Genomic DNA, 18,396 nt, shown 5'->3' with positions numbered 1-18,396 from the left:
TGCAATCAGTTCTGTTTTCAGAATAGCTATCTGTAACTTTGTCTTCACTGAACACTTCCAGAGCTCCTGCATTTAATAATCCTTAGATATCCTTGAGCAACTTCTGAGTATGAACTGTCCCCCTTTGCTATTGACCCATAGAGTAATAAAATTTATTTCAATTTGAAATGCTAAATATCCTCTTTCATAACCAGATAAAAATGTATGCCAAATTCTGCTCTGCTTTAGCCTGTGCATTTCCAAAGTACAAACTGACACTTGTTTTGTCAGTTGTACTGTTCCCCAGAACTATCTCACTCTCGTGTAACAGGGAAACATGTCCTCCCAAGAAAGAACTCTGTGATATACAGCTCTAGGATTTATTCTTGTCACAACACGTATTTTATAACCAAAATAATCTAAATAATATCAAGAGTCCGACAATGTAATAAACTATATCCTCACTTACCTTTGTTGCTAAAATATAAACACTTTTTTTTTACCTCATCTGTTACCCAATCAAATTTTATTCTCCTTTTTCAGTGATTTCAAGTGATCTCACAAAACCATTAGGCATCTACAAATTTTCTAAGTTCCCTGGACAGGGTAAAACCTGGCTGTCATAGAGAATCAGCCCAAAGTCTACTCTGCAGCTAACTTCAACCTAAGCCATTCCTGAAATGTTCCACTACATAATGTATATTTCATCTGTAATGAAGTATAAATTCTTGTAAGGACAGCTAACTTATGACTTATGAGAGACATTATAATCGAATAAAGGAAATTCTGAGCAAAATTTTATTTTCTGAGTATATTGAGACTTCGACACTCACATTTGAGATGTGTCAATTAGACGACAATGTAACTCCTCACCATTAGCTCGAACCACTTCTTGAAATTCCGCCATAGCTGTGGATAGTTTAGAGTCCATTTTGAACATAATCCAGAATTCTGTAATCCAATACCTATTAAAATTAAAACACACACACACACACAAAAAAAAAAAAAAAAAAATGTTTTGATCTAGTTAGGCTGAAATTTAGTATGACCCCGTATGGGTTGAAATGTTCCTTTGATCTGTTCAGGTCAGCTGTTCCAGCTGTGTCCCCTCCCAGCCTCAAGCTCACCCCCAGCCCACATTTTGGCAAGGGCAGATGTGAAACAGAGGGCATTGATGCTGTACAATCACTGTTCAGCAAGAGGTAAAATAATGCTGAGTTTTACTCTCAGATTCAACACACAGCATTATAGAGGCTGCTATGAAGAAATTTAACTCCATCCCAGACAGACACAGTACCCAGCACTATACATGTAAAAACCTGTGCTTGTGGAAAAAATGGAAATGTACATTCTTAGGGATACAAATGTGTGTGGATTTTCCTGGAAGGAGAAATGTTACCAGATCTCGCACAGTACTAAAGCATGCTGACATAACCAATAATAATCTGCTCTGAGATAATAAAATCATCATTTAAACAAATTCTACTCACCTGTTACTAATAATTTCCCCCTTTGTGTAAAAAAGAGATATCCTCAATCTATTAGAGCTGAATATTCTCCCTCTCTTCTGTTTTATTTAAACTGAGATATCAAACTTTATTTTACTTAATAGGTAAAAATTAGAGTGTTCCAGGACCACTGCAAGTAGAATTACTAAGGAGAATTACCTACCCAATGCAATGGAGCTTTGCCTAGTACAAAAATATCTGCAATATCCCACCTAATTTTTAATAGACCTATATAATAATATTAGACACACTTCTATCATTTCCTGAGCACTGTCAATTTTCACAGATGTTTAAGATACAGATTCATACAGACTCAGTTCAAAACTGTGACCTGACAACTCTTGCACTGATTTAAGCAGATCTGCTAAAAGCCAGTTGGACCTTTTTGTGTAGAGCTACTAATATGAACCTTGCAAAGCTGAAGCAGAATACCTGTTTCTCTTTTTAATATCCATTTCAGACATGCAAAAACATATTTAAATTATATAAAACATATTTATATTTGTCACATGGATAACTGCAAACTAACTAATGGCTACCAACCACGAACATACTTACCTCACAAAATAGCAGATCTTCACACACAGCATTGAAGAGTTATTTTCTAAAGCATTAAGATAGGTAGAAAACTGTTAAGGAAAACCACATCCATTCACATATGATGTAAAATGTAACATGCTTGATACTTCCCAACCTGTGAGCAATAAAGAATCATCCTGCTGATGGCAAATATTATATCGGGTTTTATGAAAGTATATAAAAAGTATATCCCAAGGTTGTTACCAAAGTTTATTGCAACTATGACTACTATGAGTAATAGTGGTGCTGTTGCCAGAGTACTGAGTAGTGTCAACCAGTGAAGGGATTCTGTTCTCTACATGTTTCTTTGCAGCATGCCTCGCAATTTCTCATAAAACTTGTGAACTGACACATGCCATTAAAATTTGAAATATACATACCATATTTATGAATCAATGCACTTATGAAGCAATCCTTCTCAGTTAATTCACTGGAGATTAAGGAAAAAAAAAAGCTTTTTTCTTTTAAATATAACCAGTTGTAGACAATGGCAGAGCAAAACGTAACATGCCTCTCCATAGTAACCTCACCTTTCTAGCTACACAACAGTTTTCATTTAATTTGCTCTGGCAACTGAAAGAAACAACCATATTTTTAGTCTATTAGCTCTTTAAAACATGTTTTGATATTGTAGCCAATGTCTGTTGAAGTAATGGAAAATCCATTTTGAAAAATGTATTATGCATGTCTTGATTCTTCTGATGGAGGTGACACACATATTTTCAGGTCTGAAAAAAAAACATAATTTAATGAAAATACCTCGTGGATCCACTCACAATCTGATTGCCATTAACTGCAGCCTAAATCTACCACAGCTCAGGGGACATGCCATCCACCCTTTCAGCATGCTTACACGACGCTGACTACAGAACTGGTGAAGTCCGAGTAAGTTCCCAAATATTTTTAAGGGCCTCTCTCTGAATGACTAGAATTAGATGACTTACAAAGAACCTGTAACCACCTGAAATCACTCCCATAATTTAGGGGATGGGAAACGGTGCAACTGGAACACTTGCAAGGTTTTGCAAAATACAAGAGCCCAGACTACCTGATCCATTCAAAACTGTCTTTAACTTTCAATGTCTTTACAGGGAGCTACACAGAGAGTTAAAAACCAAGCTTGCAAATTATGCAAGTCTAATAAAAGTTTGAATTGCTTTTCCGGTTGTAGAAAACGTTCCATCTCAGAAAGAAGATGCAAGCACTGACTTTGTTGCATTTTCCAAGAGCCCAGGAGCCTAAGTGAAATGCAACACTACACCACAGCTGTAGCTTAGCACACTTGATCCAACACCTGCCATTAGAGAAGCAGCAAGACAGTCCTGCTACAGACAGACAGACAGTCAGTGTTCCAGTGTTCTATTGTCAAGGATGCTGCTTGTAAATGCTTCAAAGATATAGAGTTTGAGGAAAGAAAAGATTATTAAATTGAATTGTACCAAAACTGGATGGAGATTCTTAGAATGACAGGTCTCCATCTTGTACTGTGCTTATCTAATTAGGAGTAAACATTTTGTAAAGCTAAGAAGACAGGTAACATATTTCACAATTAAAAATTCCAAAGAAAGGCCAGTATTGTGAATATGATCTAGTAGCTACACTGTGAAAAATCTAATGAGCCAGAAACACACACATATGAGTCCAGGCAGTCAACTCAAAATGGGAACAAATAGCAAGGAAAAGCTTATGACTTATTATAGCAATTTTGAGTGTGTGTGAGAGAAATAATTTTCATTTAAAATTTTTACACCCTGATGATCCGGTTTTGTTCTTTGTTCTTTGACTTGATAGTGGACAGAGAGAGAGACACAGATCTAAAACTTGGACCCAGGTTCACAGTACCTAACTGAGGTACCTAAATTCATCCAACACCTGCTAGATAGTCCCTCCCCAGCCAACAGAGGGTGATTTATCCTACTTAAAACCTGACTTGGGAGTTTCCTCTTTTCCTCTGTGTATAACAAGCTAAACAAAAACCGCCAACCCCAAACCAAACAAAAGCACACCATACAACCAAAAACTGTAAAGAACAAGTATACAGATTAATTAGTGGAATACTAATACACCCCTCGATTAAATATTTTCTACTTACCCATCTCAAACTTGTCAGACTATCAAGTTACCTTAAAAGCAGGCAAAGATTACAAAGGATATAGATCAACAAGTTTCTGAAGCATGTCTGCAGAGGAGATGAAAAACTGATGCATGGCCAGAATTATTTTTAGCAGCTGGTTGTTTTGACATGCATTTCCTTCTAAATCTAAAAAACAAAAAGGATTATTCATATTGAAATCTTGCTATACCTTCATAAACAATTTGCAACAGGCTTTTTCAGAATCCTAATTCTAATCAGGTCTGTTCATGTATGCTATTTCAAAGATAGCAGTAACCTCCAATTTAGAGAGTGCATAATTTTTCTGGTGAGAGCCACAGAACAACTACTATACTTCACTACTGTGTTTGGAAGACTCTTAAAAATAAAAAAAAAAAAAAAAAAAAAAGGCAAACAAAAAAGCAGATGTGTCTCAAAAGTAATCAGAATGCCCAGATAATTATACATGATGATCTAAGCCCAGCAATGCACTTAAATGCTTAGCTTTAGGCATATGAATATAAACTTGGAAACAAATCATTGAACTGCAGATCAAAATAGTTCAGTTACTGATCCATCTCAGCCAGTCATTGGAATGACTACAGTTATCAAACAGAACAGCAATATTCACAATTGTTTGTGAGCTTTTTTGTACAGATGACAAACATAACACCAGAGTGCACACACAGCCTAGGATCACAGATGTGCATAGATACATGTGGAATGAGATACAACATATGGTAGAAACCCAGAGGTAAACCTGTGCATACCCCCTGGGCTGGACTTAAATGTACAGCACATCAACTTGAACTATCCATTACAGGGATTTCAGCAGAAAGGCTTTAAACTACATCTCTCATCTGGGTCTTGTGGGGTTTTTTTTCCATATGTCAAAAAGATCAAGGACAAGAAATGTAGCAGAACACTTTAAAAAGTTTCCATTTCTGCAACAAACAGTAGTGAAAGTGTTTGTAAATACTAACTGACAATGTTCTCCCACAGCCAGTCATAAGAGAACCTAAGTAGCTTGAATGGGAATTTGACACCCTTTCAAATACAAAAGAAAATTTATCTTCTCAAATAACTTTAAATAGATTAACCTCTATGGGAATAAATGTCATTCTCTCTTTAGAAAGCAATAGCAGAAACAACATAGAGAAGCAAAGCCCAATACAGCAAAATGGAAGAGGGATGTAAAACAGCAGATTTCCAGCATATGAAACGACATCTACTGCTAGGGAAGGCAGGGAGAAGGCACTTTAACTTGCACATCATCAAAATGGAACTTTAAACATAGCCCATTTGCAAAACAAGATAATCCACATTAGTTACTGGGTGAGAATTTCCATGCACTTCTACAGGAAGATACCAAATGTATCCACCTTCAGTGGTAAGGACAAGGGGAAAGTCTGCCTGTCCTACAGCCCCATGAATGGGAGCAGCATAGACCCCAAGTAAAAGAAAGTTCTTGATCTGCCTTTTGACTTATGTTACGAGTTCTGTTTTACAGCACGAACCAAAGTTTATGTGTCCCTTGTTTGTGTCCACACAAAATTTCATTCCATACTGAAAGAATCCTTCTGAGATATAAACTGCCTAGGTACTACAGCATGAGCACTGAGGGCAAACCAGCAGGTTATTCAGCTAGAGAAGTGGGAAATCTGCAGAGGAAGGCTGGGACATCAAGAATAAATACTTAACCAGGCCTTTAGTATTTGGCATTTTGTACCCTTTGAGTGTCTTCACAAAGAGCACAATTATTTTAGGCCTTGCACACAGAGGCCTGTATCAGTTTTCTTCCTTTGGCAAAACTTGGCGCTCTGCCAGAAGCTCCATCCACTAGCTCCTGTTTAAACAGGAAAACAGTTCAGTATATGCTTAACTTGGAAGCCAAACGGATATGTGCACACATACTCTTAGGAATATACAGCGTCTTGTAAGCGCTCAATATAGATCATTTCCAGACAACCAAGACAAAAAATAACACTCTCTCTCCCTGAGCATTTTCATTGTGTGCACTTCATTGTGTGCAAAATCTTCTGCTGTGACATAACGCAGGTATCACTTGGCCACAGGTTCCCATTTGAATTTTTGTTTTCTAGAAGGTCTCTCTTCCATTTAGCTTTTTCATGTCACAAAGGTACAGAGAAAAACAGTATGTTCTGTCTAGTACTAGTAATTAAGTCAACACATTTATGGTGTTTTCCTGCATAATGAAAGTGTATATATGCTTCACCACATCCACACCTAATTATCTTGCAACAGAGATACACTTCATTACAATGGCATGCAATTATTTTGCACACATTAAAGCAATACCAGCAATATTGGGGCTATCTGTTCTCTCATCCAACTAAAAGGCTCGCCTTCACAAAAAACCCCGTTGTATTTGTGATGGCTTAAAAAACAAAATAAACACTCTGCAAAAAGAAATCTAAATGTTCCCAGTGCGGTTGAGCACTGAACAGCAAGCCTGCATGGAACTGTACCAGCACACAATTTACAATGGTAAAGCATTTGTACAAATGGTGGAGCCAGTAAGAGGGCTGGCCTGACTGTGCTGCAATTGTGCCTCTGAGTGCCTCTGCAGCACTCTCCTGAACCCCCAGCAGTTTGTTTTAAAACTCCTTTTCATTTCCGTTTGTATACCTGCTTCTAACCACACAGCCTACTGAGCAAAACCACCGAGTGAATACTAACTAAAGTGGGATGGGTGTGCTTCAGTTTGTCAATTTACATTAAAGAAAGCTGCAAATTACTGCAAAAGCCTTAGCTTTGTCTTACTGCAGCAAAATACAAATAACCAACAGGTTATTTGTTGCATGTTTTTCTCCTGTAAATTCCCCTATTGTATTAAGATTTTTAATAAATATACTCTGAAATAAAAAAAAGCAGAAGTTGAATATACTTTTCCAGCATTTAACTCCATGAGTGAAAGCACAATGACAGTTAATGATAAGTATTTTATGATCCATGTCGTAGCACAAAGCCACTAAAAACTACAATTACAGAAGTTCCATTTCTTGTGCTGGGCTCAGAACACACAAGGGTAAGAACCTTCTAATTTAGGCCCATCAGCCACTCTACTGCATGATCCAGTGAGTGACTACTCGTAATCCATGATTTAGAAACAGCTTAAGTATCTCGAGGTCCTTGAATGCTTTAGAGAAACAAATTGCTCAAAAGTCAGTAAGCAAGGCTTTAAGAGCAAACTATCTGCTTTTCACCAGGTCCTGATGGCCACGAGCCTGTGGTAAATATACTTAACAGAAAGACTATGTTCATTAGGGAAGATCGCTGCACTGAGACCTTCCCTCTGATGCATGAATGCAATGATAAGGCAGTAGTAAGACTGCCAAGGATGTCTTAACCAAACTGAATTTTGCAGGAAAGAAAAGCTAGCTTTTCTAGGTCTAAGAGCCCCTTATTTCATAAGCACCATCTTTATTTCATAAGCAGGTTCCAACTGTATCACCTAGAGTACAATTTGAAATGAATCAGAAGTGAATCACGGAGCACTGACATCACATGATCAGTGACTAAGCTACTAAGAACACGAATAACTTCTTGTAAACTCCCTTAAGTCTTTCAGTGGTTATCAAAATGCAAAAAACAACGCAGTGCAAGAAAGTATCAAGCAATTGCCAGAAGTTAAGTGCAGAGCTGAAAGTCGTGGGTTGCTATTCTGACGTGCCACATAGAATTCTTCAAGACTTCTGCATTTTTTTTCCTAGTAGTTTAAAGAACATGGTGTGAGGATGGTGCTATAAACATCTGCAAAGATTATTAAGTCAACATGTGATCTGAAAACTGAGGGAACTTATGTTCTTAAGGCCTCAAAGTTTCAAAGACCTTGATAAAACACACAGACATGTAAGAAATATGCAGATACATGTGGGAGTACATGGTAGGGTTTACTGACTGAAATGAAACAGCCATAAGTCAATGCATCTGCCCCACATGCGAGGTGCAGTACTGCAAGATAACTTTAAAATGGCTAGAAGCAACCCAAACTAAAAAAAATATTTCATGAGTATTTTACAGATACTCCCTGAAAATTCCCTTTACAAACAGGAAATAGTCTGTTCCCCTTCAACTTCAAACTTATGCAACCCATAGTAGCCTTCTTACTCCAGGCTTACTACTTCTGTGTTGGAATTTGATATCCTGTAACAGACCTAGTCATTTAACTGTCTTCATTAAATTGAATAATTTGGTCAGAATGAGAAGCAACCATTCTCCATATCAGTTATGACACCATTATTGAGGGTCAGCAAGCAGATTTAACTTAAACTAATTTTTTAATGACAGCTGAATGCTCAGTTGATGGCAGATGTCAGGGCTAGGAGTCAATATATTGTATTCTGCTGCTCCAATACAGAAACAGCCTTCTCAAAATCTTGCTTCAGAACCAGTTTAATCTGCTCTTAAAATTCTACAGTGATGAGGACTTCACAGCTTTTGTAGGTGACTTATTCCAGTGCTTGAGTTTCTCTATCATTTAAGAATTCTCCTTTCTGTCTAATCAAACATTTCAGGTAACTTGGGCTGCTTAAGCCTAGACTCCAGCAAACAGAAAAAAAATTTTCTTTTCCTTATCAGTATCGTTTCTCTTTTTAAGGGTTTCATCCCTCATCTATTTTTTGAGCTAAGAAACCTCAAATCTGTCATTTTTTTATTCCTCAGAGGCAAGGTTTTCTAGCTCTCTGGTCAACTTTGATATTGTTTTCTGAACGCTTTGTAGCTCGCACCACTGGGAAGAAAACCCGAATTCAGTACTACAGAAGAGATCTAAGCACCAGAGTTAGAACATTATTCTTAATATCGTTTACATAATACCTTTCTATACACCTACATTTTAATGTAAGTAAAGGTATAATGTATATACAGAAAATATGAAAGTACACACATCCTTCCATGCACACGGAGTTTCTGCAGTGATACAATATCATTATTGTAATTTATTCCATTTTCACTTTTAAAGTCTCTCTTCACAATGATATCCTTTTCTGCAGAAATGCTGTATTTGAAGGACATTACCATACCATTTTTACAGCTGATTACTCCAAGTAGAACTTTGTACTTATCCTTAGTGAATTTTTCTTTATTTCAAATCATTATCTTAAGTACTTAATATCTTTCAGAAATAATATAACTTAATAAGAATGTCCTTGCAAAGATGACACAGTAATTAGGTAATAGAATGCTTTTTTTAGTTTTAGCTGCAGCAGAAAGCTGGTGGAATATTGAGCTCTCCAGCTTCCATTTAATTCTGTACAGAATGGTGGTATTCCCCCTCATGCCACAAGAGTTACATGATGTTTATCAGACAGCATCAAAAAGCCCAGGGAATTGCACCAAAGTTTTGGATTAGTTTGTTTGTGTCTTTTTAAATTGGCTTATTGTCCATACATTCCTGCAACTATTGAGTTTTACATAAATTTATTTACACAAGTAATTGATCTTAAGAATAAATGCTCTAAAACTAAACTTAGAAGAAATCAGTATTTTCCTGAGAGGAAAAACTGCACTACTTTGCGATCAGTCCTGCACCAACAGCTCTCTAAACAAGCCAAGTTAACAAAAATGTTAGAAGAAACCCCATAAAGTTGGTGTTTCTTCACGTCTATTCCATTTAAACTCCCTACAGAATAGAGGAGGGGGGAACCCACTCCTGTTCCTCCAAACACTCATAAACAATGCAGATATATCCAAGACAAAATGATGGTAATATGTATCCAAAAAGAATAATAAGACTGTTTTGTGTGAGGGTAGGGAACATTAGGGGAGAGAAATCTCCAGGGAAAATCATTACCCTCTCTCAGAAACAGCTTTTGGAAAGCTACATCTTGCACAAAGAGCTCTAGGTGGGTAATTCTTTGAAATGAAAACAAGGAGATAAAAGCTCTTGTCAAAGGGAAATGGGATGATTTTCCGAAATTAAAATGTACTTTGAGAGAAACCAAATGCAATGTGGGTGGAAAGCATTCCATTAGCCTTGGAAATTCAGATGAGGTACATAGAAGAAGACAAAAAGTTTGCACACATGGATGCACACCACACTTCCTTCTACAGCATATTTAAAATATCGATTTTAGCAAATTTAGATGCAAACTTTTTAATAAAATAGTCTTTTTCTGCAAAGCCTACAAAACATAATTTTAGTAATCAAGACTTTTTCCAAAGCTTTAAGTCATGATGCTGGAGCCATGTGAATTTTTTGAGCTGCAGGCAACTCCTGAATAATTCAACTGTAATGCTTGGCAACACAGCTGCGCTAGCATAGGCCCTGGTGGATAGGAAAAAAACAGACTCGAAGAACAGAACCATAAACTTCTGAGGCCAGTGTCCCTGTCTGACTACTGAGCCCAGATGTGTGCTTAACCCTTACTCTGCAGTGTTTTACAACAAGCTCCCCTCTAAGGCCATGACTGATCCTGGGGCAGTTAGTCATCACATCCAAGGAAGCAGGAAGCCTGTCCCGCACAAAGGTTCAAACTGCAACAGACAGGTACACACCAAGCTGCTTGCCTCTGAAGGGCTTGAAGAAGTTGCAGATCCCTTGGGTCCCACTTCCTGACCTCAATTTTCACTAGTGCTGCATGCTCCAGCTCTAACAGTTCCTCACTGACCGTTTCACTCACATACTTAAGCTTCCTAGTCTTTGCTTTAACTTCTAGCTATACTTCTGGAACTGGTGTTTACAGATTATGGCAAGCTAAGCTCTAACCCAGCAGCTGGGGATGCCTTCTCACACTGCCCCACCAGCAAGGAGCTTGGAGGAACAAGCCAGAACAGCTGACCTTAGCTGACCAATGGATATTTTGTGTCTTATCATGTAATGCTTAGCATCTAAAAAAAGGCTGCAAGTTTGTCAGGGCTGCTGTTGCTTGGGAACTGTCTGGGTATCAGCTGGTTGGTGATGGGCAATTAGAATATTTTGCATTGCTAAATAATAGTTATACTGATTTTTCCTGAAGTTATATTTAGATACATGAAGGTAGAATTTGCAGTCATATCCCAGTAGTAAATATAAGTAAATAAGAGACTGCATTATAAAGAAGAAAGTCTAAGTTTTCTTCATTTTGTTTTATTACTTACTTCTTGGTTTTGGAAAATTATATTGAAAAAGTAAAGTAAAATTTGCTATATAGAACTCTATAACACATATATATAAACATATCTAAAGTTCCTTTTCTTTGGGAAAATTTTTTCACAGACATCAGGTTAAAAAATAAATAATTTCCATTTTGGTACAACCACAATTAACTTTAATAGTTAGCTAAACAGCACTTAGAATTCTCCAGAGCAGTAACTACTTTTCTCTTCCCACAATGTCATGCATTCTACAGAGCAGTAATGACTCTTTTGTTCCCACAATGTCATTAATTGATCATTAACATAGTTTCTGTTGCCAAGCAATAGAAAGGTTTCTGCACTGTATTTGACCAAACAGCACTCAGATTACCTAACACACAATGATCAACAGCATTTTCACACAGAACAGCGTCATGAATAAAATTTAACCACTTCGGGGGGAATTGGAGACCTCAATATTCAGCTCAGGCTTCAAGAGCGAGGGATAGAACCCTGCAAGTTTGTGCAGCATGAGACAAAACCAGGTGATTGTTCTGGCAAACCTGAGAGGAAAAAAGCAAATGGCCACAGTTGCATTCTGTGGGTGTGCATATACCATGAAAGAATTTATTGCCTTAGAATCAGAATTCTATATAAGAATTTGTTATATAGTAAATTTGATAAAAGGATAAACTCAGTAATTGAACTGGGATTGTTTTAGTAGTTAATTGTATGCTTGAACTAGACTGGAAGAACATATTTATGTTCAAAGTAGAGTGAGTTTTTCCAGATAACTGATATGGGAAAAACAGGATGGTTTTCATTTTTTTCTGTATTTTAGAGGAGAAAATGCCTACAGCTCTAAAGAGGGAACTCTAACTTGCCTACTTTGTTGCTTGTAGGATGGATGCAATATGTATCTGACTCTCAAAGAATTCCTAAGTCTCAATATGTTTTTTGCATGATATTGATATGAGCAATATAAAAACATTATCAGTTCACATAACTACACAACTCAATAATGCAGTTATTTTTTATTCCATAAAATGTGAACCATGATTACCTTTTAGGTAGCTTACACCTAAGAGGCCACCAGCATCTTTGTGTGATTTTTTTGGTTTCTATCAAAACACTTCCATGGTATCTTTCATCCAAATTAGTCTGAATGTAGTTTCCAGTATTTCTAAGGTTCGTTTACAAACATGTCACTTTATCACACAGTGAGGCAACAAGCTCGTTTAGCACAGATCAAACACTGCAGAACAACTTAACATCACAACCTATTCCTAGACCTAGCTGTATATGACTACCATTAGAAGCTGCAAATTGCGTTAGGTTCACATAAATTCTATTAAGAATATTGCTGATCTTTGTAGTTGTAATTTTCTACTTCCTTTAATCCTCCATGGGTTAAAGCTGGCACATATGTATAAACAAGTAGCTCCATTGCAAACAGTTCATTGTGGATGAAATTTCACATGGAATTATGCTACATGGTCTCAGAAATATTTCTGTTGCTTTCCTAAAGCCCTTTACTTACATCTCTTTAAAGAAACCAAACACATGTAGTGTGACATGCATTTGAAGACAATACTTCTTGATCTCTTTTTAACTGAAGTGTCTGAACTGTAAGATAAGCATAGGTCATCCATATGCTACAGTAAACATACTTCTAGCACTCAAATGTAAGAGGTAAAGAGTAAGATCTTGTACTCACAGGTTAGGAACAAAAACTTCTTCATAACAACATCTTGAGCTCTTACAGAAGTCTCAGCTTTTAAATGATCCTCAGATTTTTTTAGCAAGATGTGTTTGAATAAATTATGGCTTTCAAGTGCACTACTGGAATTGTTTCTTAGATAATTCTAGGTAACATTTCAGGACTTTATTACGGACAAAACAAGGAGATATCAAATTGGCAATATGTTGAAGACACATGTTGTCCTGATTGCAATAGTCTTTAAACACTTGTAAAAACAATTTAAACAAATATTTTGTGTGGGCAAGGAATAGGCCCTCTGACCCTACATGGTTTATAAGCTTGAATGCATGTTAAAATAGCTCATGGGATCTTTGAAAGGTATGTCTGTTTAAAAAAATAAGCACCCTTAAACTTTACTCTAGATAAAAAAAGTAGATTTATAAGATAAAAATAGACATAAACGAAGAAAAGAAACAGAGACCTCTTACCATGCACTAAAATATAGTGAAGTTTCAAAAAAAATTTTTTCTAGATTATAATTTGACTTCACAACACATATTCAGAACTTCAAGTTCACAGTAGCATGAGGATACCCTAGGATGATAGATGTCATGAACATTTAGCAGATATAAAATTAACAAATCAGGTATCCAGTGAAGGGAACACTGCTAATACATTTTTCCTCTCTGATCTGTAACACTTTCTGAACTAAATATATGCTATCATTTATGTAGTGTCACAAAGACTACTATAAGAACTAGACATAAAAGTATGGCTGTGCTACTAAGCATATGCTTCCTGTGTTCTACTGACCTGCCAGCAAACTAGACCCTACTCTGCTGGTTTCAACAACAAAGCTGATAGACTAAGTGCCTTTACAACTAGCAACAAAATAGGAGACAAAGCCATATTGATTTTCAGAGAACTGTCAGCCGGGCAAAAGTACATTTTCCCAGGCATTTTACGTACTACATAATGGAAAAAAAAATGGATGCAGGGTGTTAAAGTCAATGTCCTATGCAAAATTCCACTCCAGAATCACAGTCACTGATGAAGATCTCCTCAGGAAAAAATTATCTCCCTCCTGAAGCTGTCATATTCTGGGCCAAGATCTATTAACTACTTCTTTGCTTCCTTGAACTTACAACTTCAGCCATTTTGTTGCCAATGGAAAATCTACTTTTAATTATCTCTTCATGAGCTTTTTGTTCAGGATTTATATCTCTGATGTAGCGGTTGCACTGAATCTAACCTTTCTGCAGCTACTGTCTTTTCTAGTTTTTTAAATCATTTTACCCTTTCTCCTGCTCTTCCTTTCTTTCTTTTTTCCTCCCCTTCTTTTCTAGGCAATCACATACGATGCATTTATTTGTGCTCTACAATTCTTCTTTTCAATCCAGATCATAACAGTAACACCATCCTGTAGCTACTTATAATGTTGGGATGTCTTCTGAGACACATTTTCGAACATGTTTTGAATCACTATTCTGTATAACCAAATCTCTTCTCTTAAATCTGGTGAGAATGGTTTCAAGTCTCAACATATCTTCTCCTAAGAAAGGACCAATATTCCTTTCTAAGACACTTCCAACATTCAATCTCCCATCATACTATTTTTTCCCTAAACTCTTGCCTTCACTTACATCCTTGCTTTTTTGTTGCCTTTACTTTTGGCAATTCATTTGCAGGATGATTCATCTTCATCATCCTGATTCAAACTTCCCTGGGACTTGAAGAAACCTCTACTTTTAGCATCTCCTCATCATGCTGTTGAATAAACACTGGTATGAAGCTACTCTTTCAGATGGAGTGACCACCTACATGACTTCAAATTACCTCTTAAGACCCTCATCGTTTCTGTCACTAAGGCACATGCCTGTCATTCATCAGTCCAAGCTAAAGAATATCCAAGTTTGAGAGAAGTGAAAGAGCACACACACTAATCACCCCAAAGCAGGATTTTAAGTTAACTGCACTGACTAAGCTTTTGGATTAACTTGGCTCTCCTGACAAAGTCTTTCATCTTGGAATCCATTTATAATACTGCAGCAAAGTTTAGGTGTCTCACTTTTAATTTCAATTTAGCCTATTACCTTCCTCCTTTCTTCTCCTAATCCATGTTGTAAGATAAACTACAACAATCAATACAACAAGAATCAACACAAACTTACAGCCTATGTTCTCCACGGCTGTGTGTATTGATTCTTCATACCTTCTTGGTTAGACCTTCTTGTGATATTCTCTGCATATACAGCAAAAGGCTGCCAGCTTCTCCTTAAACACTGTTGTTGACAGCAGCCTCTCTTACACACTGTTTGCTTTCTCCAAACTCGCATAATTGAGTCCAGGAATATAAACTCAGCTGCATCCATTACAGAGGAATTGTATTTGTACACATAACATGTGTAGCAAATGCAGTATAATGCTAACAAGATGCAGTATGTATTCTGAAACATGACACATCAACATCTCTATCTACTGTCTCTTGTTCTCCTGAAGACTGGACAGCAAATAAACCAATGGCTTTTTTCAGAAAGTAAACTTCAATACCTTAATGGGAGGTTCCAACATAGCATACGAACATGCATAATTTCATGCAAGATGTATAAATACAGACACTACTATGAATTGTCCAATTAAGGGTCTAAACCTTTGCAGCACACAACATGATTTTAGCAGCCCTTAGTGAGTTATAATGATGTTTGCTGATGCACTACAATTCACCTTGCTCAACTTATGTACAGCTTGACAAGGGTCAGGAAAACCCTATTGAGTGGATTACAGTAAATTTTCTAGCAGAAGTGTGAAACCCTTAAGAAAGATTCACATGCATGTGTAGCTGAACTGCAGGGGTGCACTTGCTTTTCTTCGTTACCTTAGCCCTTTTAATATACTGGTGCTCAGGAATCTGAGCACACCTAAGCATGTCTATATTGCTATACAGAGTATTAGCCAAAAATAATCTCCTTCTCAGGGTTTCACCTGCACTACTTTAAATCAATCACTTTAATAACTATACTATAATTTTATAATGTTACATTTATATTACCATTTTTTCATAAAAATGTGGAGATATAATTATTGGTCAAGTAGTCACAATATTACAGCTACCTGAGGGTCTTATGTTTTAGATGTCTTATCCCCCCCCATTGAACTGAAACTTATATCAATCAACATTTGTTGAGGAATTAGGGCTTTATAAGAGTTCAGCGTCTTCACAATAATGAATTGGGGAAGAAAAGAAGCAAAAAAGAAACAAGACTTTACTGAAAATTACATGTTTCACCAGCTTTTGTCAGACACGCATTTCTCTGCTCATGCAGATTAGAAGGCTTTAAAGTTAAAAAAAACCTCATTTTAAACAAATGTGAAAGATTAGTCATTGTTTAAACTTTATTTATGTACTGTATCAGTAGATCAGCACGATGTGTTACTATTTAGCTATATAGATAATTATTTTAGAGCTGAGTGGGTGCTCAAGTACATTTATCTTCTAAGGACTACTCCTGAAACTAAGACTTTCCCACATACACTTTGGGAGTAGCTCAAATCACTGAAAGACTCAGCATTAACAAACAGATGTGCTACTTATAAGCAAATTATTCAGAATCACTTTAAGTGTCTTCAGTAATAACATTTTAATAATATTGAATATAAACATATTTACTAGTGAGAAAGTTGGAAAAGGAAACTAGGGGTACATGGCTCAGGAAATGGTTACACTTATCCATATTGCAATTCTTATTGTAAAAGGACAAATAGATAATTGATACTTTTAAAAAAATGCAGCTGTGATTTCTGTTTGGATTCTTTCCTCTTAAAAAGAAACAACTTTAAATCTATACTGATAACACTGGATTGCTTTTTGTGTTATCTCACCTAGCTTAAAAATAGCCCCTCTTGTTTAAAAATGTTAATATAAATATGTTCCTTACACGCATTATAAGAATGTTATTGTAACATACAAAAATATAATGATTACTTGCTGAAGTTTACAAAATTGGTACTTGAAGGAACAACAAAACTACTCTTAGAAGTGTAGATGATTGGAATTTGTCTGGTTCTCTCAAGAAAAAGCAGTAGTTACTCTAATCTCTCAGCATATATTACACACATCTGCATAAACACATCCGTCAACCAAAACCACAATCACCTGTAGCACAGACAATTCTCAGTTAACATTCATTCTCATTAACAGTCATTCTACTCCACCAATAAATCCATTTAATTCTCTACTAAGGGATTTAAACATAGCCAATAGAAACATAATCATAGACATAGAAACAAATATGACTCTAAAAACCTCCAAGCACTCACCAAAAGACTGAATGCAGGTTTCAAGAAGGTCTTCCAAAGTGGCTCCTTTGGCTAGGTGCCCCAACGGCACCATCATGACCTGAGTATGGTTTGAGAGGCTGTGACAATGACTGGTCTGCTGCAGCTCCAGTGCTGATTCAGGGGCAGTGCTGCATGCTTGAGCAGGTTGCCTAGAAGAAAGCACAATAGTGAAGTAAATACGAGATAGAGTGGCAAATTTTACACTGCATGGGAAAGGAGGAGAGGTTTAAAGGACAATTAACTCATAGTTAGGGTGCTGAAAGGCATAACCCTCCCACTTGATGTGTACACCAAAGGGACTGCTCAGTAAGTGACTTTTTTTCTGCTAAATGTCAGTTGCAGAGCACATGGTTATAGAGCTCCCTGAATGATCTGTCAGGATTATCAGGACTCTTGTCTGTTTGTTGGAGAGTATGCAATAACCTACCACCAGATGTTTGTGTGTCCACCAAAAATAAAGGAGCAAAAAAACATTAAACATATTGGAAAACACCTGACTAGCTTTATTAATTTAATCTGAAAAGTCACTGTTAAGTAAAAAAAAAAATATCAGCACAACCCAAGAGTGGAGTACTTCAAAATCAAAACAAATATATTAATTTGCATCTATTTAATACTATTATTTCCTAGGTTGCTTTAAAATAGTATACATGAACAAATAAATATGTTTAATAACAATGGTAAATGAGACCAAAATAAAGCACATAACTAATTTTAGTCTTGTGTTTTGCCCATATAATACCTTCTACTGCAAGAACATGAACGTTTATGGATAATATTAAAGGCTATTCGTTGCTTGCACACAAGTTCATATTTCTGTATCAAATAGTAAATTGGAACAATATTGTATTAATGAAAAGTGATAAGATATATTTGCCTGCAAATACCAGGAATCACTGCAAGATCTGACTTCAGAGTATAACCATACAGCTCACAAAATAACAACAAGCACTGCCATTTCAATGAAACTTGGGTTTATTTCAGGGACTCCTGAAATTTCAGGGATCCTTTCGGTTTATTTCAGGCACTCCACAGCATTCCTAAACAAGTGACTCCAGTGTCTTTACGGTGCTATCTTAAGCCTTCACATAACTTTTCTTGGAACACTATGCAAGACTCTA

General features: G+C 36.5%; 1 protein-coding gene across 1 annotated transcript in view; it reads right to left on the bottom strand.

Moving 5' to 3' along the window:
• The window catches only part of RASGRP1 (RAS guanyl releasing protein 1), a 37,953-nt gene that overhangs the window by 17,896 nt on the left and 1,661 nt on the right, over window positions 1-18,396 (bottom strand). The window contains exons 2-5 of the mRNA XM_059849800.1: window positions 17,255-17,424; window positions 4,221-4,326; window positions 2,046-2,108; window positions 813-944 (exon numbers count right to left, since the gene is read on the bottom strand). Coding sequence (XP_059705783.1) covers window positions 813-944; window positions 2,046-2,108; window positions 4,221-4,326; window positions 17,255-17,424 — 471 coding nt within the window. The remainder of the gene's footprint in view (window positions 1-812; window positions 945-2,045; window positions 2,109-4,220; window positions 4,327-17,254; window positions 17,425-18,396) is intronic.

This window comes from Haemorhous mexicanus, chromosome 6 (genome assembly GCF_027477595.1).
Source record: "Haemorhous mexicanus isolate bHaeMex1 chromosome 6, bHaeMex1.pri, whole genome shotgun sequence".
NCBI lineage: Eukaryota > Metazoa > Chordata > Aves > Passeriformes > Fringillidae > Haemorhous > Haemorhous mexicanus.
The sequence above is the reverse complement of the archived record's forward strand: the minus strand, read 5'-3'. Positions and strand labels throughout refer to the sequence as shown.